Source organism: Nomascus leucogenys, chromosome 17 (genome assembly GCF_006542625.1).
Source record: "Nomascus leucogenys isolate Asia chromosome 17, Asia_NLE_v1, whole genome shotgun sequence".
In the NCBI taxonomy this organism is placed as follows: domain Eukaryota; kingdom Metazoa; phylum Chordata; class Mammalia; order Primates; family Hylobatidae; genus Nomascus; species Nomascus leucogenys.
In genome coordinates this window covers 18,752,271-18,779,961 of record NC_044397.1, presented here as the reverse complement: position 1 = coordinate 18,779,961, position 27,691 = coordinate 18,752,271, and the positions used below count along the sequence as shown (strand labels likewise).

The 27,691-nt window shown below is 41.8% G+C and overlaps 1 protein-coding gene across 6 annotated transcripts in view; it reads left to right on the top strand.

Annotated features, from left to right (window-relative positions):
* TANC1 (tetratricopeptide repeat, ankyrin repeat and coiled-coil containing 1) overlaps positions 1–27,691 on the top strand; it is a 263,097-nt gene that overhangs the window by 105,562 nt on the left and 129,844 nt on the right. For all 6 annotated transcript variants that reach the window (XM_030796065.1, XM_030796063.1, XM_030796061.1 and 3 more), the window contains exon 4: positions 23,017–23,214. In XM_030796065.1, the coding sequence (XP_030651925.1) occupies positions 23,017–23,214 (198 nt within the window). The remainder of the gene's footprint in view (positions 1–23,016; positions 23,215–27,691) is intronic.

Genomic DNA, 27,691 nt, shown 5'->3' with positions numbered 1-27,691 from the left:
TGTCTTAGTCTGCTTGAGCTGCCATAACAAAGCACCATTGACTGGGTGGCTTTAACAATAGAAACTTATTTCCCCTCGCCGTGCTGCAGGCTTGAAAATCTGAGATGAGGTTGCCAGCATGGTTGGGTGCTTGTAGGAGTTGCCCTCTGTCTGTGTTCTCACATGGTAGAGACAGGGATAGCAAGTTTTCTGGTATCTCTTCTTATAAGAGTGCTAATCTCATCATGTGCTCACGTAACCCAACATCTAATCTGACCTCATCCAACCTAATTGTCTCCCAAAGGCCCAGTCTCCAAATACTGTCACATTGGGAGTCAGAGCTTCAACATAGGAATTTTGGGAACACAATTCATCTATAGCACTTTAATGTTGTTATTATAAACACGATACCTTGGAGAATTGGTCATGAAACACACCATTTTATGTACTAAGGAAGAAAAAAGTCAATCAATTAGCATGTTTATTACACTTAAGATTTTCTTTAAACTACTAGAGAAGTAAAAAAGAATAAATATCAGTATTTGAATCCATGCCTAATATTTATATACTCAGTGTACAAAATTCGAAAAATATGCTGGGCCCAGTGGTTCATGCCTGTAATCCCAACACTTTGGGAGGCTGAGGCGGGAGGATTGCTTGAGCCTGGGCGTTCAAGACCAGCCTGAGCAACATAGTGAGACCTTGTCTATTAAAAAACAAAAAACAAAACAAAACTGGCCAGGTGTTGTGGAACATGCCTATAGTCTCAGCTACTTAGGAGGCTGACGTGGGAGGATTGCTTGAGCCTTGGAAGGTCGAGGTTGCAGTGAGCTGTGATCACACCACCACACTCCAGCCCAAGTGACAGAATAGTAAGACCCTGTCTCCACAAAAAAAAGCAAATAGAAAACACTCATAATACTTATAAGCAAATAACCCGAGATATTCTATATTTTTTGCTTTGTCTTTTTTAAATACAATATCTTTTTTTGTATAAAAAATGCCTAAGATTTTATTGTACCAATGTACCATGGTTTTATTTGGGCGCATTTTGTTTCCATGTTTTTTTCATTTTAAAAAACCCTCTGGAAAATACATACCTTTGTATTAATTACTAACTATTTTAGAATATGTTTTCAAGCATGGAGTTAATAGGGAAAGGAAATGAACTTTTTATAAGCTATTAGTGCCTCTTGCCAAATTGTTTTCTAGAAAGCTCATGTTGGTTGCCACCTGTGTAAGCAGTATGTGAATGTGCCTGCTTGCACAATTCCTATTACTAGGGGCTATTTGTGGGTTTTAGTAATCTTTGCCACTTTTATAGGTTAAAACTTGCACTTCATTGCTTTTAATTAGCATTTCTTTGAGATTGGTAGACTTCTTCCAGTATTTATTGCTGTGACATTTCTTCTTCAATGACTCTTTTTCATGCCCTTGTACTTGTTTTTTTTTCTGTTGGGATTGTGAGGGGCTTATTAGTCTTGTTCTTCCCTTTTCCTAATGTTGCCGTTGGTATAGTAATGCAAATTTTCTTTATGACTTATCTAGAAAGCTTCTTGGGGAATTTTTACTGAAGTCGCTGATGGTGAAACTGCCTATGTTCTATAGGTAAAACTTTCTCTGCATTGTTAACATTTCATGTTTGTGCTGAGGCTAGAGGTCCACTAGTCTGATTGGCTTACATTCAAGAATTTATAAAGAAACCAAAATAAAAGCATAAAAGCAACTCCATTGAGTCATCAAGCTGTCCACAGTACTTGATAACATTCTGTCTCTGTGCACAGCCAAAGATGTCAAAGTTCCTCCTCTACCCAGATGTGCTGGAAGCCTGACTCCTGGTGAGTTCCCAACAGTAGATGGGGATAGTTCCAGCAACATTTCCTTAATAAATTGCTGTATTCATAAGTGCAAACTTTTATCCATGGCTGCATGTTCTTAGATTATTATGTGTAGAGATTCTTTTTTAAACTATGATAAAGTAATGACATTTTGAAGTTTTAGATCTAGGAGGATCTTAGAAATTGAGTTCAATTTCTTGCTTGAGGAAGGCCTGGAAAAAGAGGCATTGAGCAACTACCCAAAGTCGTATAGCTAGTTAAAGCAAAGATGGACTCAAAGTGTAGTGTTTGTACATTAGTGGTTTATACTATGTCTCCAGCTGGCTTCCTTTATTCTCTCACACTGAGTAAACATAAAAGAAAACATATCTCTATGTTGTATCTCTATATCTCTATCCCTGAGATAGAAGATAGAAAATTTTCTTTATAATTTCTTCCTTCAGGGACGTTCATTTTGTTTTTTTTCCTTTAGATTTTTTTTTCTTTTCCTAGAAGGATTATTTGTGAGATTCTTACATGGTCTTGATCTAGACTGAATCACTGAGTAGACAGGGTCTTGCTTTGTAACCCAGGCTAAAGTGCAGTGGTGCGATCATAGCTCACTGTAGCCTCTAACTTCTGGATTACGCAGTCCTCCCACCTCAGGCTCCCTAGTTGCTGCGCTACAGGTGTGCAGCTCTACACCTGGCTAACTTTTAAATTTTTTGTAGAGGTGGGGGTCTCAATATTTTAAAGCAAAGTTTTGCTTGATATCCTTCTGACTGTCCTAATTCCATCCTATTCTAAAATCACTTGTTTTTGTAAAGCCATTCAAACTCCATAAATGTAATAGTGTACACAATTATAAAAACAAAACCTATATGATGGTATTAAAACACACTATTCCTATTTCTTCTCTGCTTCTCTTTTCACTCCCCAAAGGCAATTAATGTTAACAATTTCTTAGATGATCGTTCAAGATATTTTCTGTACTTCTGTGCATATATGTATGTGCATGTGGACACACATCAATACATATATGAATCCTTAAGAAACCCCACATGGACTTTATAATACATCTTATTCTGTAAACTACTATGATGATTGCATTTTTATACATTTTTTTCATATCGGCACATATCGATATATAGCCTTCTAAAAAGTGGTTCAGTGTTGCATTGGGTAGTTATAATTTATCTCATTCTTCTGTTGATGGACACTTAAGTTATACTTTTTGTTTTTATTACAAGTCAGTTCTAGAGTGAATCTCCTTGTACATAACTGCCTGTGCTTTCATAAGAATAGTTGTAAGAAACTCTGTTGGGTAACAGGTTTGTTCATTTATAATTTTTCTAGGTTTTGTCAAATTGTCCCTTTAAAAGGTGGTAAGTTTACAATTCCACCAGTAATATAAGAGAATACTCGTTTATTCAAATCCTTAGGTTATGATCAAACTATGTCATCTTTGCCAGCATGAGAGGCAAAAATTATGTCTGTTTTTAGTTATGCAGTTCTTTAGAATGAATTCAAACACATTTTTATTTGTTTATGGGCTATTTGAAACCATACTGCCTGGGTTTGTATCCTGGCTCCACAGTTTATCAGCTGTGTGAACTTGGGCAAATTACTTAACCTTTCTGTGCCCTGTGATTCACTTGTGGGGATTAAATTGTGGGAATTACTATTTATAAAGGGCTCAAGCCCATGCTTGGCATATAGTATATGTTATATCAGTATTTGTCAAAAATAAAAATTTAAATTTCTTACTCTCTCCTACCTGTCTGTTTACCTATGTTTCTCTTGGGTTCAATAGCTGTTTTAATATTTTGTAAGTGGTTAATCATCTGATAGCTTACTAGCTAAAGTTCTAAGCAAGGCAAATGTGTGTCTTGTTTAATTTTGAATTATAAAGCCTAAAAAGATATATGTAAGTCATCCTTTATTTTTTATAGGATTAAGTGAAGGATTTTGTGTCAATTCTGTAAATTCACTGTTGAAAACTAAGAGGTTACAAAGCAATATTTCTTGGAGGTCAGCTCTCTTTATTTCCCTGCTTTGTCTGTGAGTTTTGATTCTACTAATCTGATTAAACCTCTTAGAGCTACATCCTTAGCTCCAAGATTCTGAAGATTAGAGATTCTGGAGGATTTTTTCCCCCTCCATCCATTAAATTGTTACCATGGTTATTGGACTCCTCCAGCAGTACCTCTAATCCTTCTGATTTCTGGAAGCAGCATCTTAAGGGTGAATAACTCTGCTGGTTTGGTTTCAAAAAACTTAAGTAACATAAGAGTCTGTTTGAATATGCCTACAGTTTTCTTTGAATAATTTTTTCTGAACCTGTTTTCTTGCCTACAAAATGAAGTTAGTATCTCTCTGTATCAGTAAGTAATTATGAGGGTTAAATATTTTTTAAAAAAACTTCAGGCATGATAATGTTGAAGATGTAGGGTTTTTTTTTGTATTTTTTTTAAACCTATGGTATACCTGCTTTTGGGAAATGCCCATTAAGCAAGGAACAATAAAATATATTTGTAGAGATATTTAAATTTATATTGAGGGTTTTTGATACTCAAATGTTTGGGGGAGGGATGAGATAGTGCTCAAGATATTAGAAACCAGAGGGTGAATCTCAGTTCAGCAAAAAGTGAATCTTTTGGAGAAAATATGATAGCACTATGAGAAGTTGTTGTTTTTTAAAGAGATGGGGTCTCACTATATTGCCTAGGCTGATCTTGAATTCCCAAGGTCAAGCGATCCTCCTGCCTTAGCATCCCTAGTAACTGGGATTACAGGTGTGAGCAACCTCACTTGGCTGAAAAGTGTGTGTGTCTTTTTTTTTTTTTTTTTTGAGTGTTTGCTGTGTATCAGACAGTGTGCTGTATGTTTATAAACAGTTACATCATCAATAGCTTATTAATAGAGATCGAAGTACTAGCTTAAGACTACATAGTTACTGAGTGTCAGAGCCAGGATTTGAACCTAGTTTGTCTCCAAAGCCTATGTTTTGGGCAGTATAGCAGCCAGGCTGCTTGGGTTCACCTGCATCTATACAATGGGGATAATAACAGGATCTATGTCCTCTCCATTGTGAGGATTAAATAAATTACAGTGCTTTGTTGACAATGGCTGTCCAAATCAATAGAAAGGGAAAGGGTGGGAGGAGTTAGGGGAAGGTTGAGGGAACCCACCATGGACTCAGACAGTGCCACTTAGGGTAAAGCCAGTGCCCGCAATAACAGTTTATCATGCTCATTAATTTGGGATTTCAAAACACAAAGGAGAACTCACACCTACCCACCCCCAAGTGCATGTCTTCATCGTGTAAAAAGTAAGTTCCCTTTGAAAATATCCTTTTTGCCCCTATTTTTGTTTGTTTACACAAATATCTGATTTATAAGAAGTGCATGGGAGGGGTTTTAGTAGTTTAATGAATTTTTAATTGAGAAAGGGTAGTTTGGTAGTCTACTTGAAAATGTTTCTGGGAAGTTCCCTAAAAACATAGGATTTTGGTGACCTTGGCTTCCATGTTCCTACTGCCACCCAGAAAAGGGGCAGGGCTGTGCAACCCCCAGGACAGATGAGCACCCCATGCTTATACCTCCCTCCCTGAGCTAAGTCCCAGGGCATCTGGGCCTTGCCTGGAGACTGGGCTAGCTCTGTAGGCTCGGAGAGCCTGGGGAGGGTGTTACCCCACCTCTAGTATTTTGGGAGACAGGGAAAGTGAAGAGACTTCCCCTTCCCATACCCCTCAGGGTGGTTTCCCTACCAGCCAGGCTTACTACTTCTAGAAGAGAGCAGAGAGTGTCAGGGAGTGAGACTGCATTTCTGGGCTTAGAAGTAAAAGATGTGAGACTTGTTCAGTATTTGTCATCAGCACAGGGAAAACCAGGAGAGAGTCTGGCTCCAGGACCTGGAGGCTTCTGCCTCGTACGGTCAGAAGGTGGATAGATCTTCCCACTCTAGCATGGCCTGAACTCTTAAGAGTCTGTGGTGCTCCATCTCTATTGATGACCCCAGCTCAGTAACTATACCTGGTATATTTCCTATGTAAAATCAGTACCTTGAAGGCAGAGCATTCTGAATAAAGTTGGAAAAAGAATAGCTTTGCAAAGATTGATGACAGACTGGTTCCCCATAGGCCTAGGCTACCCATTACCCCTTTTTCCAGAGCGAGGGCCTGGAATGAAGACAGTTCCTCTTCTGCCCCTGGAGCCTGAGATTTGCTTTGGCTCCTTGAGGTGGAAGAGGCTAAGAGTGCAGCTACGCAGAGCAGCTCTGTGTACAGCCCGGCTCCTCTTGGGTTTCTGACGCCTTCCGTGGCACTGTGCCCTATCCCTCAGCCAGCCAGACGGCCTCCCAACTCCTGACCAGCAGGTAGGTTTTGGAGTGGTTGGTTGGTATGGTGTTGCGATTAGAGCAGCGTATGGTGCCAAGGTGGCAAGTTAATTTTCACAGGCTAATTCCACCTTGGGCTCCCTGTGGGAATGGTAGGCCAGGCCCAGCAAGCCATGTCCCGCCACATCCTCATCTCAGGAGGAAGGGCCAGCTGTCGAGCCAGCAGCTAGTCCATAGCATGGCCTTATAACTGTGTAAAGCCAGGCATTGCCTGTGAGCAGAGCTGAAACCAGAGCTTCAGTCAGTAAGAGGGGGGATTATCTTCAGGAGAAGGCAAGGAAGAAAATTAGCTGCTATCTTTATAGTTCCACTGTCATAACCAAGTGTCCACATTCGAAATGTATAGTGTCCATCCCTCATGTAACAGCGGTTTCTGGCCCAAAGTGAGACTGTCCTTTCAATTAGAGAAGGGTACAGAGGTAGTCCAGGTGGGAAGGCCAGAAATGCTGGCTGCTCAGCCATTGGGACCACCTGTTCTTGCCCCACTGCCGTCTAGTGGGGGCCAAAGTAAAGGCTGGCTGGTGGGTGTCTGTGGATTGAGGATGCGGCAGGGACTAGTGCTCTTACCTCCCTCTGGCCGAAGATGGGGTCTACCCTCTGTGTGCATGTCACCACCAGCAGTCATAGCTTCCCAAATGGAGATGTGGCAGGAAAAAGTTTAAAAAAGAAAACAAGCAACTGTATTGTGTTGGGGAGAAATTGTTGGGAGATGAGAAAACAGTTTGGATTTTGTGTATGGGGGTATAGTTGTCTGTAACTTTGCTTACGTGCTTTTTTTTTCCTTTTGTGTTTTAAAGTAAGTGACAGGCTTTGGCTTGGAAAACCCTAGAGAGATTGGAGGGGTGGGGCAGAAACCTGAGGCTGCTGCCCCTTTATCTGCCTTCACGGTACTGTCCCCTTCCCCCAGCTCCTCCCTGACCCCATGGGCCAGGCCTCAGACCTTCCAGTTAACGGCTTCCCATGAGCCACTTCTCTGATGTTAGCCTATAACCAAAGGAGCTGGGGGATCCAGGCCCAGTGACCAGCCCTTCTCAGCCCACTTGATCAGCGTGTTCCCCACCTGGAGGCAGGAGGCAACACCCTATATGCTACCATCAGACCCTTCCAGAGCCCACCTGCTGCGCTGCCCTGCCCTGCCCAGCCCAGCCATACCCTGCTCTGCCCCATCTGGGGGTGCCCTGCTCAGAGATGGGCCAGCAGGGCTATACTCAGCCTCCCTAGTAAACAGAGACTAAAGAAACCTCTGGGGTCCTGTTTTCTGGTTGTTTGATCCAAGGGGTACACACAGGCCCCTTGGGTGTCTGAACAGAAGAGCATGGGAGAGAGGGCCACACCCCTGCAGTCTTGCTCTGCTGGTGTAGTAGGCAGCTGCCCACTCCCACCCAACCCTGTACTGAGGGCTCCTGAGTCAGCAGATTAAGTATTTTATAAATTGTATTTAAAATACATGTTTTAAACTTGTCAAAAAAAAAAAAAAAAAAAAAAGACAGTGCTTAGAACAGTGCCTGAACCACAGTAAGCATCTTACAAATGTTTGCTTTTATTATAATTTAGGTAATTTCTATACCATTTTGGCTTGCTTTTCTGCTCCTTTACACTCTCCTTTTGACTTTGGTAAGTAGTGGCATCTAGGATATTTTTGTTCCTAGCTCACTTGTCTGTGTGGCAAACGTGAACCTCGCCTTTCCATCTGGAGCAGATGGAGGAAAAAGCCATGGTAATAGGCATGTCCTTAGCAGAGTGCTGTAGGGACAGTTGCTGTAAACAGGCTTGGGGGAGATGTGTTCACTAGGAGACAGAAAGGGGCAGGGATATGAGGCCTGAATGCAGGGACCTAAAACTAGAAACCTTTGTGTCTTCAAAGATGCATGCACATTCAAAGATTGTGTTCACCTTTGGCTTTGCAAGAATGGGCTGTACTTTAATTGTGTAGTGCAGTGATTCCTAAACCTGGCTGGTTCACCTAGGCCCTTGTGACTCGAATTCCCATAAAACCTACTGAATTTAGTGTTGGGGTCCAAGCATCTATTTTTATTTTTTTTATTCTTTATTTATTTAAGACAGAGTCTTGGTTTGTCTCCCAAGCTGGAGTGCATTGGCACAATCTAGGCTCACTACAACCTCCACCACCCAGGTTCAAGTGATTCTCCTGCTTCATCTTCCTGAGTAGCTGGGACTACAGGCACCCACCATATGTCCGGCTAATTTTTGTATTTTTAGTAGAGATGGGGTTTCACCGTGTTGGTTCAAGACCACCAGGCTGGTCTTGAACTCCTGGCCTCAAGTGATCTGCCTGCCTCGGCCTCCCAAAGTGCTGGGATTACGGTCATGAGCCACCACACCTGGCCTATTTTTTTTTTTTAATAATGATTTTTGAATGGTTAGCCATATTTGGGAGCCACTGGTATGCTGTTTGTTCCTGTGTCTCCACAGGGCCTGCCCCTACCAGCCATATTGTATGTGACTTTAAAAACTCTTAGAAGATCCCTGATTATCTAGTAAACTCTGTTCTTGGCAGTACTATAAAGATAAACTTGGAATACAAATATACAAGCAGATGAGTGAAAGGGTTCCATTAGAGAAATAACAAAGGAAGAGTATTTGATCAAAGTAATTTGTCAGTGTATTTTGTTTGGTTCTTATACTTATGTTGATTTCCTTGTCAACATTTGCTTATTTTCATACTGATACTTGCAAGTTGGATACACAAAAAGTAATAGCTATTGAACATAATTTTGATGCTGAATTTACATGCCAATTTATAGAAATTGTTAGAGGGCTCTTTTCCCAGAGTAATACTCAAAAAATGAATGAAGTAAGTAATTCACATTCCATTTTATATTTGAGAATTCATGATTAGAATGGAATGTTAATATGGTTAGCTGTAGTCAGACAATATTGACATTGTTGCTAAGATATTTTACAAGACATGTCATTGAGACTGCTGTTTGGAAAACTGAGCAGTGAATTTTTTTTTTTTTTTTTTTTTTGGTGCTGATGGTGGAATAGGGATAAAGTAAACAAAATACACAAGATGCATACAAATAAGATATAGAAAAATGCAGTCATCAGCTGGGTGCGGTGGCTTACGTCTGTAATCCAAACACTTTGGGAGGCCGAGGTGGCGGATCACGAGATCAGGAGTTCGAGACCATCCTGGCCAACATGGCGAAACCCTGTCTCCACTAAAAATACAAAAATTAGCTGGGAGTGGTGGTGGGTGCCTGTAATCCCAGCTACTCGGGAGGCTGAGGCAGGAGACTTGCTTGAACCTGGGGAGGTGGAGGGTACAGTAAGCCGAGATCGTGCCACTGCACTCCAGCCTGGGTGACAGAGCAAGACTCCATCTCAAAAAAAAAAAAAAAAAAAATGCAGTCATTTCATTTTCTTCGTCACTCCTAGCTCCCACCCAGTACAGGCCTGGGAAAGACCTTGTTATATAGCCACATGTACATGGTGGATTTAGTCTGCTTTTTTCTAGAATGTGAGCTAAGTTGGTAGTATTTTTTAACATGTTTTTGTGGGGAAGAAACTTTAAATGCTGCCTAGAAACTTTGAGGCATTTTTTTTCCCCAAAATGATCCCATTTTCCTTGTAAGGAGTTGAAATAAGATAAATGGTAGCAGCTCCCTTTTCTCTCCCTTCTCTTGTAACGAGGCCTTTTGGCAGACAGCTTTGCTGATGGGACTGCCAGAGTTTGGATTTGAGTAGTTAGTGAGGGGGTGGTGTACTGGTTATAGTATTGTTCTAAAAATCTTTTTCCCTTCTACTTATTTTTCCACCCCCAAAATGTCAGCATGTCCAACATGACAGAATGTTCCTGACAATTATCACTCAGGGAAACATGACTTGCTAAATTATCTGAGGCTAAGTCAGACTTTCTTAAGCACCAAGCAATGCTCCATGCTCAGTATACACCTTGGTTAGGGAATATGCTATCTGGGACAGTCCAGTATGGTACTGTGGTTAAGAGTTCTGACTCTGGAGTCAAACTGCCTGGGTTCAATTCTGGATCTGCCACTTTCAGGGTAGGGGATCCTAGGCAACTTAGCTGTCTTCCAAGCCTTTGATTTCCTCATCTGCAGCAAGGGGGCAATGACAGTGTCATTTCAAATGGAATAGGATGAATAATTATTGTATTCAAGTTAATGTGTTGTTGTGGTTTGTTCTCACCAAAACCTCATGAATGGCTTGGTGCTGTTCTCCTGCAACAAGCCAGAGTTCTTGCTCTGGAAGACTGGGTGAGTACTCATGGGAATGGATTAGTTCCAGAGAGAATGGGTTTGTAACAAAGCCAGGATACTTCTCAGCTTTTCCCCTCTTGGCTCGTGTCCACTTCCCCTTTGACTGTCTCTGCCATGTTGTGATGCACAGGGAAGCCATGGCCTTGCCCTTGAACTTCTCAGCCTGCAGAATGATGAGCTAAAGAACTCTATTTTCTTTATTAATTGCCTAGTCTCAGGTATTCTTTTATAGCAACTCAAAATGGACTGATAAATAGATGTAAAGTGCTTAGCAAGATGTCTGGCACACAAAGGAAGGGCTTAAGAACTGCCAGCTTAATCATCATTTTTAGGGCGGATATACACAATGGGCATTGTATTAGTCCATTTTGCATTGCTATAAAGGAATACCTGAGGCTGGGTAATTTATAAAGAAAGGGGGGTTATTTTGTCTCACAGTTCTGCAGGCTGTAGTGCCAGCATCTGCTTTGGTGAGGCCTCAGGAAGCCTTTATTCCTGGTAGAAAGCCAAGGGGGAACAGGCATGTCACATGGTGAGGGAGGAGGTGCCAGTCTCCTAATAATCAGATCTCTTTTTTTTATAATCAGATCTCTAGTGAACTAATAATCAGATCTCTAGTGAACTAATAGAGTGAGAACTCACTCATTACTGCTGGGAGGGCACAGAGCCATTTATGAGGGATCCACCCCCATGACCCAACACCTCTTACTAGGCCCCACCTAGTGGGGATTACATTTCCACATGAAATTTTGAAGGGACAGACATTCAAACTCTATCAGGCATACACACATAGGTAAAACAGTACTCAATATAAATCTTGTCATGTTACTCAGGAATGAAACAGTATGTGAAGTTCGAGACTAAGTGGCTTGTGGCAGTAATCTCAGGGCTTGGCAAGTAATTGGGATGGAGAATGGTTTTAGCAGTGGGGTATCTTGTGGTTAGTTGTTGTCCCTGGGCTGGCCTCATTGCACAGCTCCAGGGGCACTATGAACATAGACGTGACATGTGCAGCATGGTGGTCCACTACCGTTGTCATTTCTCATGTCACCTTCAAGAAAGTGCTGTGAAAAAAATGTGGAGTTCTCTGTTATTATAAATTAAGAGAGTGTATTTGGATTGTTTTGAGAAAGTTTAATGTTAAAGCATTAACTGGTTGAGATTGCAGTTAGCTGGGGCAGTGAGGCTCCTTTTAAGACCTTTGAAGCACCTAGGGTGAGGCACTGGATCTTGGACCCTGCAGTGTCTGTAGGGTGAAGCTGATCCAGAACTTCATTGTGAGAACAATCAATAGAAAGACCATCTGACATTAGAGAGACCTGGATATGGGCAGTTGGAGCTACATGGACAAGGGCGAATGTGTGGCAGGTGGATTGAGCAACAACAGTGGGCATAGCTCGAGGTGCCTGAATAGGGGAAAAGTGAGACCTTCCTGAAAGAGGACTCATGAGAGCAGGAGCCTCAAGAACTTGACAGGTGTCCAGTGTGGCAGCTTGCAGGGGAACCTCTGGAAATAAAGGGAGATGGATACAAATTTGAGTTTCAAATAAATGTTCACTGGAAAATAGAGTATATTTTATTTTATAAAACACATCAGAATATATGTCAAACTGAAAATGGAAAAGGAAGGGGAAAAAACCGTTCATATTTCCACTCCCTTCAAAATAACCACCATCATCTTACTGACTTCCTTCTAACTTTTGGGTCATGTATCTTACTTATTTTTCCATTGTTGTCAGACAGCATATAAAAGATTGTGTTTACTAGCTTAAATGTTTTTTCTACATGTTTTTGAAAATGTTCATATGGTAAACTGATTTTTTTTTTTTTTTTTTGTATTTTCAGTTCCTTGGCAATGAAAACAGTCATTGTGGTGTTCTGTGCTACTCTGCTTGTTTAGAGGGGTGGGTGGGGGTAAAGAGAGCTTTCCTTGCCCAGCGTCCCAATCATGTGAAAAATGTAAGCTATTGTTAGCGAGTTCTGGCAGGCAGCATCAGTTATTGCTTTAAGCGTCTCCAGATAAAGTAAGAGATTCTTTCTGCACTGTGGGGTGAAGGATGTGGTTCAAAAAGCCCATTTCCTGAATGAGAAGGCTGTGGAAGAGGGGCAGTTGAGTGAAGTGCTGGAAGGCCAGGATTGGGTTATAGAGTTTCTTTTATTTTTTGAAAACCATAATGTCCCCACTGTTGAATAGTGGATTCTGTTTTTTCTTTGAAGGAACTTGTTTCTTTCAGAAGGATAAATGGGTTGTACGTTTTCTGAGCTTTTGAGTATCTGAGAATGTTTTCTGGTTGATACCATATATAATAGCCCGGTGCAGTTTTAGAAGATTTGGCCGTGCTTTTTTTCTCCCTCAAGTTTTGTAGATGTTGCTTTTTTTGTTTTTCTGGGTTTTTTTTTTTTTTTTTTTTGAGACAGGGTCTCCTTTTGTTGCCCAGGCTGCTGTGCAGTGGCACAATCACGGTTCACTTCAGCCTCAACCTCCTGGGCTCAAGTGGTCCTCCTACCTTTGCCTCCCACAGGGTTGGGATTACAGGTGTGAGCCACCACACCTGGCCAATGTTGCTTTTTTGATTTCAGGCTTTCGGTGTTGGAGGGGAGGGGACAAGGGTTGTGGGTGAAATTGTGTTCCCTAAAAAGGTACATTGAAGTCCTAACCCTTGATACCCGTTAAAGTGATCCTGTTTGGAAATTTGCTCTTTGCAGATGTCAGGAAGTTCAGATGAAGTCACGCTAGGTTAGGGTGGGTCCTAATCTAGTATGACTGTTGTCCTTAGGAGACACAGACACAGAGGGAGAATATGATATGATGACGTAGGCAGAGATTTGAGGCATGAGTCTATAATCCAAGGAATGTCAAGGATTGCTGACCACACCAGAAAGGAAGAGAAAGGCATGAACTAGATTTTCCCCGAGAGCCTTCAGAGAGATCATGGCCTTGCCTGACACCTTGATGTTGGACTTGGAGCCTCCAGAAATGTGAGAAAGTAAACTTCTGTTGTTTAGGCCACCCCACTTGTGGAACTTTGTTACAGCAGCCCTAGGAAACTAACACAAGAGTTCTGAGTGCAGTTGGGCTCTGGTGCCTTTCAGAGGCTCCGAGGTTTTGTTTGTATCCTAGTAAAACAGCTTTTAATGCTTACCTGGAAGCCTGTGATAATTTTTCTTAGGTTTTTAGAAAAATTACTTTATCTTGTCCTTATTTCTTCTCAGAAAGGTTTTCGTTTCCCATATCTATAATATTTTCTCACATTGTTAAAATTTTAGCCCCTTCCCTCTGCTTCTTGGGGAAACCTTCCTGAGCTTATTCTGTTTATCACGGACTAAGTTTTCTATAGTATCAGTTTGCCTTGACTACCTGAAATGTGGATCATGGTTTCGTTATTGCTTTTTAAATTTCCTGCTTTTCTTTCCTTATCTTTAATAGTCTATAGTATAGATATATAGTATAGAATGCCTTAGTCTGTAGTATAGCTCAAGCTTGTCCAACCCACGGCCTGTGGGCCACATGAGGCCCAGGACAGCTTTGAATGCGGCCCAACAAAAATTTGTAAACTTTCTTAAAACATTATGAGACTTTTTTGTGACTTTTTTTAAAACTCATCAGCTATCATTAGTGTATTTTACGTGTGGCCCAAGACGATTCTTCTTCCAGTGTGGCCCAAGGAAGCCAAAAGATTAGACACCCCTGGTATGGATTGTCATCGGAAAGAAACACTCTATGAAGGGTCTAGAGGCCAGGCCATCCTATATTCTATTGATGGTACCAAGCGGTTCACAGAATTTTGTTCTCAGTCGTCTTTGAGTGTTCAAGCAGATGTTCTCTTTCCTTTCAGTAATAAGCTATGTTTTCTCAGTCCCATCATTGATTATTTTGGGTGGTGGTTGGGGGAGGCTTATCAAAAGAGAAAAGATGCTATCAGCTGAGTTTTACTGATCTGGATCTGTTGTTCCTGCTGGTGGGCACGGGGTGGAGATACAGAGGCCGACTCCAGGGTCAGGGGTTTGCCATCTTCCCCCTCCACGGTGGGCTGGGCTCTGATGTTTTATAGACTGGAGTGTGGTTAGGCCACCAATTGTTTATTCCGACAACAAAGGATCCTCTTTTGTCATCTTTAAAATTACTGGGAATTCTTTCCTTTTCTGGCAGTCTCTTCCTTTTAGTATGATTTTTTTGCACTTGTGAGTTTTCTTACTTTGTAGTTAGGTATTTTACTAGGGTATTGGGAGAGGCCTTGCCAGGACTGCTAGCCAGATGCAGTTTTAAAAAGAAACAGGAATTCATGCGCTTATTGCCTGCACCCCTCCTCCACCCCTCCCTGCTCCTTGAGTGGCTATTCCCCCTCTTCTCTTTACTTCTCAATTCCTTGGTCCTGTCCTGCCTCATTTCCTTTCTTTTTAGCATCTGTTTTCTTCCTTGTCCTCCCATTACACTCCAACCCTCATGTCTCTCTTTCCCTCTTTCCTCCCTGGCAGACTGGATGTTTTCCTAGTGTTTTGGATTATCCATGTCCCATGTGAGCGGGCATCTGCAAGTGTGCCCACACCCAGCCACCAACAGCAGAAATGACCAGGGCCTGGAAGAGAAACAGAAGGGTGGGAAGAGAAGAAATGCCAACTGACCCAGAGCCCATCAATGACAGGAGTGTGGCAGGCTCAGCACTGCTGGCATCCAACCTTCGGAGCAGGGCACTGGCACTCTTCTTCCTGTCATGCCCGTGTCCACTGTAGTCAGCTGCAAACAAGCTTGCCTCCGAGCAGTGCCTACACACATGTCACTTCGAGCACATGCTTTGTGGAATAGAGCTTCATTTCACCCACTTGCCAAGTTAAGCCTTAGTAGGTGGCCCATTTATCCAAAAGATCTTAAAATTGACACATGGCTCAATCCTTGGGAATGTACATTTAAATATTTACAGGAAACATGCACATAGGAAAAAATATAAACCATCTAAACGTGTGTATCTTAACACCCATGCTTCAGTTGATCAGTTCCCATTCCCAGAGGCAGCCACTGCTACTGGTTTGATGTGTATCCTTCTTGAGACCCTCTATGCATGTACAAGTGTCCATGTTTGTATAGATGTAAACATACTGTGTGTGCATACATACATATATAGATACACGTATCTATACACATATACCCTCAAGGAATGTACATTTGGAATGGAAACTTTTATTTTAATCATCTGCATTACTCAGTACAGTAGGCCTTGTAGTTCCTTTTCTCCCGACCTCTTTGTCTTGGGAAGTAGCATAAGCATTCCAGATCTTTTTGACCACCTTCTTGCTTCTGTGGCTCTCGGTCCTGGCTGCACAGTAAAATCACTTGGTGAGCTTTAAGGACCATCACCTGTGCCATTTTCCCAACCAGTTAAAACAGCCTTGTCCGGCAGGGATCGGGGGTCCCTCTGTGTGGAGGGTGTTGGGAACTGCTGCTCTAATCAGGTGTAGCATCAGTAGGCCTGGCAGAGCCATGGAATTCAAGCTGCAGTGTGTTCCACAGGACTGGTGGACCTGGACAAGTCTGTGCTGGCAAGGAAATGTAGAATCCCAAATTTCATGCAGTTTGAAGATGAATCCTGCCAGGTTGCCTTCCACCACAGCTAGCTCGCGACTTCACCCTTCATCGGGCCAGGCAGAATGACCGGACCCAGCACCACTGTGCCACAGAAGCAGTTGGCCCAAATGCTGCAAGAGTTAATAAATGTCCAGTACCCACGGAGAGGAGAGGAAACTAGGTGCTTGATGACTAAACACCTATCCTGGATCCACTTCGCTTGTATGGTGACAGCATGAGGTGTGACTGAGAGAAGATTAATGATCACTGGGCCTGGGTACCTCCCAGAAGGAGTGCTGCAGGAGTGCTGTGGAGCTAATTAAGCAGCCGGCATGAAAAGTGAAAATAGACGAGGGAACAGGGTGTTTTTTTTTGTTTTTTTTTTTTTTTTCCCTCTGTGGTGGCCCAGTACTGTGCATAGACCTACATATACTATTTTTGGTTTTCCTTCTGAAGTATGCAAAATGACATAATGTTGAAAGCCTCTCTCAGTAGCCTTCTCCAAGGGGAGCAATACTGAGACAGTGGACTCTGGATCCCACTGCCTGGGTTCAGACTCAGCTCTGATAGATGCCAGAGTGGCCTTGGGCAAGATACTTGATCCTTTCTGTGCCTCAGTTTCTTCATCTGAAAAGGGGGCTAATAGCAATGCCTAATTTGTGGGGTGGCTGTGAAGATTAAGTTTAAATAATATGTATATAAAGCACCCAGAACCCTGTCCTGGCACCTAATACATCTGAAAAAAAAAAGCATTTATTTTAAATTGCACCCCTCTGGGAGTTTGGGGGTGGGAGTTTTTCTGAGGTCATTTATTTTTAAAGCACAGAAACTCTTGCGTGCTGATATGTCTTAAAAGGAAAACTTTGACAATTAGAGAGGAAATGCCAGTCTGTTTACTCATCTGTTTCAGGATAAGGCACACTTGTACGTTTGGTTCTGTAACCATTGAGTATTAAGAATAAAACCATGCAGACAATATTTACTGATCTCTATTTAGATCCCACTTGGTGGATTTTTGAAGACAAGGATATGCTGTCCTGTTGGCTAGGTTTCTTGTACCCCAGGGGTTAGCTGCTTTCTTGCCGCTTAGTGGTATTGTTTGAGAATTAATCATGATTGTCTGAATAAGGTTTTTGAAAATTGTTTTCTTGGATGCGTTTATTTTGAAAATGTTCTGCCTGAATATTAGGAGATTCTATAAGACATAAAATGGCTTAAAGAGCTTTTAGTTGTCTTCTGAAGGGTCCAAAAATGATACTGGATCTTGTGGAAGAAATCTTTCAGTTTTCTGTAAATATAGGGGTGTGTGTGTGTGTGTGTGTGTGTGTGTGTCTAGAGTTAAGTGGTTATAAAACCTTTAAGAAACATTAGTGCACTGTAAGGCGGGGACTGCACAAAAGATGCCCTAACACATTTAATGCCCTAGTTAAATGCATTGCACAAGTCCCGTTTTCTGGAGCTGGATAAACAGAACATCTTTCTTTTTCTATTCTAAGCTTCTATCGCCCCACCCCACCTCAGCCACTTCAGTGGCACAATAAATGGAAATCTTATTTCTTGCCTCTGCAGACCTATTTACCTGAGTGTCTAAGTGCACCCTTGCCTTTCTCAGGCCTTCCCTTCCTGAAATATGCTTTTACTTTCATCTCCTTACCTTCGTTGCCCTCATTTTTTAAAGCTGTCTCTAATCCTGCACTCTTTGTACTTTAATCTGTGATGTTGGATGTTGCCATTCTGCATAGCTGCCTTTAAACATTCATCTCCCAGATTGACATTTTCTTCCATTATGAATTGAAATCCCTTTTCACAGCCTGTAACGGTAAAAACATTTTAAAATAAAGAACTATTGTCAAAAGCCAGTTCTGCCCATTTAAAACACCTTATTGGATGGCTTTATTCCCTTTGATAATTTTGTTATCTTTGCAAACTATGGCTTTGACTTATTTGTATGCGTATATATTTTTATTTATTACAAACAGAGAGGTTCTTATAGATGTCTGTGTGTCCCCTTGCCCTTTCTGGACTTTTATTTTTGGACTTAAGGGAATTGATTTTAAAAGAAGCAAAGGAGTGTGTGTGTATGAGTGACAGAGGCTATATGTAACCTGCAAAGCCTGAAATATTTACTGTTATACCCTTTGCAGCAAAGTGTGCTGACTCCTTATGTATTTAAAATACTCATTAAAAATGTGTCTGTTTTGGGGATCTCTATCTTTTTCCCCAAATTAAAGCTCTTAAACATGTGAAGTGGTGAGAATGTTAGAGCCTGAGCTGACCGGTTGTGGGGAGGTTCTAGCTGTGGTCCCTGTTCCTCAGGGTTACCTTCCAGGCCCCAGTCTCCCATCTGAGACAGTGTGATTGCATTTGATGCTGTGAGGTGGGAAGCATGTTGGGGTAGGTGGGACTGTCTGTAGTGTGTAAATGTTCCATGGGAAACACCTGCCAGTGAAGCTGGAGGAGGTAAATTACCAGTCATTGATAACATGATTTTCATACCCTGGAGAGGTTGCATCGTCCTACCTGGCATTTCTGCCTGCAGCAACAGGAAGGGTGACTGAAATGTGCTTCCCATCACTTAATCAAGGCGGGGAATAAAATAGGTCACAGTTAAAAGAAAACAGTATCTATTCAAGGGTTAAGAAATATGTCAGCTGTGCTGGTTGTTGCAGTGAAACATCTTTAATTCCTCTTAAATGTCTTTAAGCTTCTGCTGAGGAATGTTAAATCTACTGGAGAATCTCTGGTGTCTTGTTGCCCAGAACCAATATTGTATTGTTCACGTGGATGCCCCTAAGAGATTTTCACTTTCTGCCCCTGGCATCATCGTGATGCTCTCTTTGTTTGACCGTATACCCCTTGCCCTTGTGCAGTTAAAGCTCCTGGCTCCAGAGTGCTAGATCCACCCAGCTTTGTGCTTCCTGTTCATACATAAAGCTTCTCTCCCTACTTTGTGCCTTTCTAATGAAAGGATACTGGAAGTTAGAGATCTTTCATTGCCTCTGAAAAACAAACCAAACAGAACAACATGTTTGAGAGTGATTATAGTGAGATGGTAAAGTAAACTCGAAATGGAAACCCCCCTCCCCCTCACTCTTCTCTTAAGCCTCGTTTTATTGCAGCCTGCATAAAATCATAGTGCTGGAGCCCAGCTGCTCCAAAGGCTGCAGGTCCTCATGCTTACAGCATGCTTTGGAAACTCATCCCCACCACATTTGCAGTTAATGAAAATATTTGCTTTGCTTGTTATAAACAAAGTTTATGGGCAGAATTTATAATTAGGAAACTTTTTAATTCTTTTTCCCTTCAATGCCTAATTTCTCTTGTGTCATATTGGAGAATTCTAAGTATTTAAGAAAATAAACCTTTTCTCAATACTGTTTATTTCTGGTGGTGGTACATGTATTTCTCCCTTCTTTTGTGTCCTCATGCAAATTAAAGGACTTGAAATCTGGGTTTTTATTTGTTTTTGTATAGGTCAGTAATACTCATGTGTAAGTAGGGGAAACAGTGCCTTTGTGGCCTGTCAGGCCATCCCACAGCCATTTGACTAGGTGGGTCTGTGATTTAGGCTATGTGAGAACAGCCACAGGGCAATGTAGCTCTCTTCAAACCACATGGAAAACCAGTGTCAGCTCTTCAAGGTCCCCCACACGTCTTTTGTATGTAGTGTCCTGGGGCTGTGGCCTCAGTGCTTTCCAAGTTCTGATCTGTCTCTTGGTGATTCTTGCCTGTACACCCGTGAATTAGGTGACGTGATGTGGTTCTTGTAGGCACAGCACCTGCTTGCATTCTCAGTGTGAGAGTGAGGTGGTGATGAGAAAACAACCATCCCTCAGCTTTTACAAGTTTGTCAGGACAGAGGGCATCCGGCTCCACTGCGAGCTGGCATCATGGTGCAGCCCAGCTCTGCCTTAAGATCTGTTTTCTCGCCAGACAGTTGAAGGGAAAGCAGCTGGGAAAACTCGTGACCTGGCTGAAAGCCCTCGAGGTGGTTTCTCAAAGATTCCAGGCTCATCCACAGTGCTATAAGACTGGCCCCTGTGGTTCTGGGGATTGGTGACAATGGTATCTTACAGTGCTGGCTAGCGAAAGAAGGTGGATGAAGCTTGCGTGTGTGTGTGTGTGTGTGTGTGTGTGTGTGTGTGGTGGGGGCCAGCCTGGGGGCCACTGCTGTCTACACAGCCTCTAGGAGGAAAGGCCTCTAACTCCTGTCTGCTTCTCTCCCTTGGGGACAGAACTTTGTCCCGGGCATTTGCATGCATGTCCTTATTTTTGTAACTCCAGTGAGAGGTGTTTTTTTTTTTTTTTTTTTTTTTTTAAGATGGAGTCTCGCACTGTTGCCCGAGCTAGAGTGCAGTGGTGTGATCTCGGCTCACTGCAACCTCTGATTCCTGGGTTCAAGCGATACTCCTGCCTCAGCCTCCCAAGTAGCTGGGATTACTGGTGCCCACCACCATGCCCAGCTATTTTTTTTGTATTTTTAGTAGAGACGGGGTTTCACCGTGTTGGCCAGGCTGGTCTGGAACTCCTGACCTCGTGATTCGCTTGCCTCGGCCTCCCAAAATGTTGGGATTATGGGCATGAGCCACTGTCCCCAGCCCTAGTGAGTTTTCTGATCTGTTTTGTTTCTTCAAGTGCCAGTCATTTGGGCAGTGAGTGATAAATCTTTAGTTTCCCAGGTTTATAAAAACCATCTCATGCCTAGGTAACCCAGGAGAGATTAAAATTATCTGACTTTGCTGACATGCCCATTGTGGGGCTTTTCTGTTCACTGCTCTGCTGTGAGTTCCCTTTAAAAGTAAGGCATGTGCCGGCCAGGCGCTGTGGCTCGTGCCTGTAATCCCAGCACTTTGGGGGCCAAGGCAGGCAGATCTCGAGGTCAGAAGTTTGAGACCAGCCTGACCAACATTGTGAAACCCTGTCTCTACTAAAAATACAAAGATTAACCAGGCGTGGTGGTGGGCGCCTGTAATCCCAGCTACTCAGGAGGCTGAGGCAGGATAATCACTTGAACCCAGGAGGCGGACATTGCAGTGAGTCGAGATCGTGCCACTGCACTCCAGCCTGGGCGACAGAGCGAGACTCTGTCTCAAAAAAAAAAAAAAGGCATGTGCCTGTCCTGTATGTCTCATGTAAGGCATATGTCCTATGTGGAGGGGGTGACTCTACTTCCTCTTGACTCCTAACACAAAAAACAAGCACAGTGATACCACTTGAAACTTGGTGGTCTGGCTCGTATCCCCTTTGAGCCTTGTATACAAAAATCTGCAAAATTTAGTTCCTGCCTAGCTAGGCAGCTTTCATTGTTTCTTTTTTTTTAAAATCTAGTCTTTGATTGTGTGTGTGTGTGTGTGTGTGTGTGTGTGTGTGTGTGTGTGTGTGGTTTTTTTGGTTTGTTTTTGGAGCCAGGAAGACGTGGCAAGGACTGGTTGGACAGCTTTTGTCACAGAGACTGGTGTGCTTGTGGGAAAGTTTATACGTCTTTCAAATTCTGCTGTCTGTGACTTACAGTTTGAAGATGCTTTTTAAGAAGCAGGTAATGATTTACATTCTTTCCCTGCACATCCTCAGTTCCATCTTAGTACATACTAAGGAGTGGGGAAGGTGATTGGTGGGGAGAGGCAATCGGAAGAAAATGTGTTATCTGAATACATGAGGACTGGCTGTATTTTTTTTTTTTTTTTTGGGGAGACTAGTTCCAGCCAAGATACTCTTTCTTGTATATTTTTTTTTTAACATTGTGATTACATCCTTTCTGCTTCTTAAGGTTCTGCCTACCCTAGAATGTTGTTAGAAATGATTGTTCCTGGTGCCACAAAGAAATAGCACTCAAACATAAATTTAATTATCTCAGCAAGGCAGTTTTTAATTTCTGCAGAAAGGGTGCTCATCACAGATGGAACAATGGCGAGAGCACACTTGGACAGGGGAGGGGCAGGAGTTCTTATTCCTGATGCAGGTAGCCCCTGCTGCTGTGTTGTTCCCCTATTGGCTAGGGTTGGACCACACAGTCTAAGCTAATTCTGATTGACTATTTTAAAGAGGGCAGGGGTATGAGCCAGAATGGCAGCGTAAGTAGTTTGGTGGGAAGGACAGTTAGGAACAGGTAACTAAAGTGACTTCGGTCAGAGCAGGTGACTGGGATGAGTCAGGACGGAGCAGGTAACCAGGGAACAGACGTGAACTACTAATTAGGATTGGCGGGAAAGTTGTTTACTGAAACTAGAAGCGAGAAGCCAAAGAGAACCGGGAAGTTAAACTTTAAAATGGAGAATCAAAGAATAAGAGCTGAACATACTGACATACTGATTTCTTTGAAGAGAAACTTGGGGTTCACCATATTTAACAATGTTTAACTTCCTAATAGTAAGCTTGTTTGTCCCCAAGCTTGTTCAGGGCAGAGTGTCAAGCGGAAGCTGCCTAATAAGTGAGCAATGTTTCCAGTCCCATGACTGGTTTGGGGCTGTTTGAGTTTTAGGAGGGTGGCCCTGTGTCATGGGGAGTGTTGAGTAGATGGGATGAGAGCCAAGGGATGGTGCTGGGGAGGAATGTGGATGTAGACTAGACTCTCACTTAGACTTTTCTTATTAGAGAGGAGCAGTGGAGGCCTGGGAGTTCTGGGAGGGTTGGTATCTGAATCTGTTTTACTGATACTCATGTAAGGCTAGTAAGCCCTCTCCTTTTCCTTTTCTGAGATCAAAGTTTCTTGTGGATCATTCATACTTGACCTTGATCTAATCCCAGATCAGTGGCTTCCTGGATCCTTTGTTAGGGATTGAAAGCAGATCAGTTAGGGTAGTGCAGAAACGCACATGGAGCAGAGTTCACCGATGCTTGAGTTTTCCCTCACAGGGTAAAAAGTTTCAAGAGTAGTGGGGGAAAAGTCATTTAAAAAAATTCAATACACACATCTGATATATGGGAATTATATTCTGAGAATATAGTTTATAGGAATTAAATTTGCATCAACTTGGTAATGAATGGATGGTTTAACCTAAGTATTCTCTTTCTACTCTAGGAGGTGACTTTGGTCCAGAGACTTCTCCAGTCCTGCCCCTTGACCCCGGTGCTGACTCTCCTGTGAGCAGTCTTCCCGCAGCAGAGGACACCTATAGGGTGAGCTTGGCCAAAGGTGTCTCGATGTCTCTGCCTTCCTCACCTTTGCTGCCTCGACAGTCTCACTTGGTGCAATCAAGAGCAAACAAAAAATCCCCAGGTAAACAGGCAATGAAGGAGCTGCCTTGGTTATATATGTAGGGCATGTATTGAAAATAAGCAAAACTAGTACCCATGAGAAATCTTCTGGGAGAATGTTTTCTCTTTGTCGCAGTATCTTCTAGAAGAAATAAATCTCCTTTTTTTTTTTTTTTTTTTTAATTTAAGGAAAAAGTATGGTTTTAATAGATTCATCCCGTTTGGACTACCAGGCTAGATTTTTATAAAGATTTAAGATTTTGTTATCAGTACTGATGTTAACCAGCAATTTTGTTGTTTTCTTGCTGATGAATTAAGGAACACTATACAGTTACGGCACCGACTAATGATGTTTCTTTTGATCAATGACAAACTGCATGTATGACGGTGGTCCCATGAGGTTATAATACTGTGTTTTTACTGTACGTTTTCTATGTTTAGATACGCAGATACTTGCCACTGCGTTAATAGTTGCCTACAGCATTCAGTATAGTAACATGCTGTACAGGTTTGTAGCCTAGGAGCAATAGGCTATGCCATATAGCCTAGGTGTGTAGTAGGCTATGCCACCTTGATTTGTGAAGTACACTTGAGGATGTTTGCACAATGACAAAATCACCTAATGACGCCTGTCTCAGAATGTATCCTCATCATTAAGTGACACATGACTGTAATCCAAACTCATACGTGGTGTGTTAAAGGTTATGGATGTAGGCAAATGTCATCTGACAATAGTCTATTTATTACTACCTGGTATATACTGATGTATTTCATTTGATTACCTCATCTAGCATTTGAACAGCTGTAAAGTTTGTGAAAACTCAGACTTGTAAAGGGGTGGGGGAAACGGATTTTGGATTATTCCTATTATACTTTGGAAATATTTTGGCTTCCCTCTATCAATGTTTTACACTTAACATTACCTAAAAAAAACAAAACAGAACTTTGAGAGGTTATGGTTCACATGTGAGGAAAGCCTTTCTAAAATGCTGATACCTTGAGTTTTAAAAGTTCTTGGATTTTTTTTTTAAGGTTTGTGGAGTGTTTACAAAAGGCAGGATAATTTGGGGCCCAGTTGATCATATGCCAGTGTAAGGATTCTTCTCAATTACATGTAAACATATTCAGAATCTATCAAAAATGTGCCTAGGGCTGTGAAATGGTATCTGTTTCTCTGATTTCCTGGTAATATTTGTATTACTTGAGATGATATACGCCGACTCATTTAGTAGATCTTTGAGGTTTATGTGCGGGTAAAATTAAGAGGGCATCCTTAAAGGCTCTGAATGTTAGAAATGGTGCTATGAATTGGTGAGTGTCCAAAATCTTTTATTGTTGCAGAATTTTCTGGTTTAGGACAACATTGTTTACAATCCATTAATTAGCTGGAACTCAGGAACCTTTTTGGTATGAAGTAATTTCCTGTGCCAAGGAATTTGACCTGTTTATCAGTATTTGGGGAAATTCCTGGAATGTCCGTCCTTCCTTCTTTGCCCTCCCTCACTGCTGTATCTCTTTGTCACATTTCTTCTCTTCCTTCAAATCATAGTTCCCACACTGCCTGTCATACTGGGTTATCCTGATTGGAATTACTCTTCCCGAAAAGTATGCACAGTGTTTTACTTTTTTTTTTATTATCAGGTATGTCATTTGTCCTTTTCCCCTGAATTAGTGTGTATATTGACCAAAAAAAAAAAAAAAAAAAACAAAACTTTGCTTGGCTACACTTTAGTCATGGTCCTGAACTTTCTCCTAGGTCCGTGTGTGTGTGCACACACATTTTCTTGTAAAATCCAGGTTTAGCTAAGAAGCATGCTACTAAGTTTAGCAAGAACGACTCCCCACCCCCACCCAAATCTGATTAGATTCCTCATCCTCCACCATCTTCCAGGTGACATCTGGTCACCCTGACCTGTCTTTAACAAGAATTGCCTTCCTACCCCTGATGTTGCCTCTTAGTAATTTTTCATGCACCGATCCCTACCCTGTTCCTTGGCTATACATTCCCACTTCCCCATGCTGTATCTGGAGTTGAGCTCAATCTTTCCCTGACTGCAAAATCCCACTGCAGTGGTCCCTATATGTGTTAAGATGGTCCTGAATAAAGTCTGCCCTACTGTGCTTTAAAAAGTATCACTGAGTAGTTTTTTCTTCTTAAAAACATTATGTGCTTCCTCTGTCTGATGCTTGAGGACAAACAAGATGTCTTATACCTCATCTCTGTAAAATAGATAATAGAGATAATTCAGAAACTATCGATATTTTTAAGGGATCTCTGTTGAAGGTAATGCCAAGTGCAGAGATTTGACCTTTTGGACAATTTGCCTACCTATAGTCTGTGCTACTGCAAATGAATGAATGTTGCTTGTGCCTTAGGCCTGGGGAAAACCTGAGAGACTTCAGGGAAGACTGCATTTCCAGTATAATTTTATTCACAAATTCAGTGTTTTAGTGGGACTTTAGGTAGGATTGAATGGCATGGCAAGCCTGGAGAGTGTGGCTACCCAGAAAGGTTTCATGGAGGTTACAGGCATGGTGGCAGAAGAATCCCTGATGAGGCCGTGTCTCCTTATATGTGTGTGGACCACATTAGTTTTTGTCTTTTTTCAAGAAAATATCCTTAAGTTTTTCTCCATAGGAATGAAATTTATTTTTGCTAAATTCTTTGCAAGGCCTTAGAATAGAAGGTTAGTAGTTCTGAAACATACAAGCTTCTAATGGATTTGGGATGTTCTCTCTATTAGATGTTTTTGGTCTAAATGATAAATCAACTAAGCAGATGCATCTCTAACGGAGCAGTGCTTGTTCACTGCCCAAATTTGTACAGCAAATTAATGTCTCACAGTGGTAATTTGGCTTCATTATCTTGGTAATTTTAATTGGAAAAGTTTAGGGCAGAGATGCTGTTTAAAAATGGCAGTGACTCAATACATCAAATGATGAACAGTTTTTTTTTTCAATGTCTAACACAGATTTCTGCTTAAACCGTATTGTTGGTAAAAGTATCCAGAGCTCTAATGTTCTACCTGCCTGGTTTTAACAAAACAAAAAACAACAAAAAAGAAAAAACTGACATATGGTTGTGAATGTGCACTGGATTTCATAAGACTCATCTATTTTAAAAGCTAGCACTGTTGCTGCTAATGATAGAGTCAATACAGTGTGTCTGAAGCACCCAGAGGTATGGAGCCACTCCCCTCCTCTCCTTCCACCCCGGCCCCACAGTGGGTCACAGGGTCGTGCCATCATTCAGACACCTGCTCTGAAATTACCTCGATGACTTCTGTTCTGATTTGTAAGACACCCCCCACCCCTGCCAATTCCTCTCTTGTTCAAGGTTAAAAAACAAAAACAAAAAAACCAAACTTGTTTCACTTGTTTGTATGGAAACTCTTCACTAATTGATGCTAATCGAGAAACTGTTAGGGACTGGAACAATTAGTCTTGCAAGGATCAAATACTACAAACCCCTGTAAGAAGACACTCTGAACAACACAGCCTGTATTAATAAAAATATGTATGTTAATACAATTGATAATTACTTCCTGGATCTTGGGAACTGTGGGCCAGAGATAATTTAATTAACCTTGCAATAATGAGACCCTGCATGTCATATGATGGAGTTTCTTACTTTCCACTCATATTGAGGTTATTTTTATTTAATCTTCTGCCACCTTCCTCCATTTATTTTTTTTTTCATTGTTAGAAGATTGTTTTCTGAGTATTGTTTCAAAACTTTTGTTTTTAATGGTAAATGTATTTTCTGTTAATGAAAACAAGGACCAGCATCCATTAAAGTAGTTCTGTGGCAGTTGCAAGTCTTTTTGGATTAAGAATTCATCAATATTTGTAATGTGTGCTGTTGTTTTCCAGAGAAAATAAAAGCTCATTTCCTGTGATTTATTAGTAATATCATTAGGTACTTTATAAAGTATCTGCATTTATTTTCCCAGATCACTCTGGGCCCATTATCAAACAATCAAAACTTCGTGCACGAATGAGAAGCAACCCTTTGAAATGCTGTGATGGAGTAAGACAGCAGATGGTGACAAGTGGGTGATATTGTCCAACTCCTTGTATGGAGACACTGGAGAGTGCCGGCCACTTCTGCTTCTGCCGGTTCCAGTTCTGTCTCACAGTGGGCACAGCTGATGTAGCAGTTTTGAAAACTTCTCTGCCTGTTTTGTTAAGGGAAAAACCGCTAAATTGACAGGCTGTGGAGTAGAAGCCATATTGTCTCTTTGATTCTTGGACCATGAGTTAATGTCTGCAAAGGCTATCCCTCCCCAAACCCGCAAGTATTTCTTGTAGAAAATCTGGAAATCCCATCGGGAAAGAACTACTGTGAACATTTTTTCTTCTAGTCTTTTGAAAAAAATCTGCTCCACCTAAACCTGAGACCACATTATGTAACCCTCTTGTGTGCTGCTTGTGTCACTTAAGTTTTTTTTTATTTGTTTTGAGACAAGGTCTTGCTCTGTCACCCAGGCTGGAGTGCA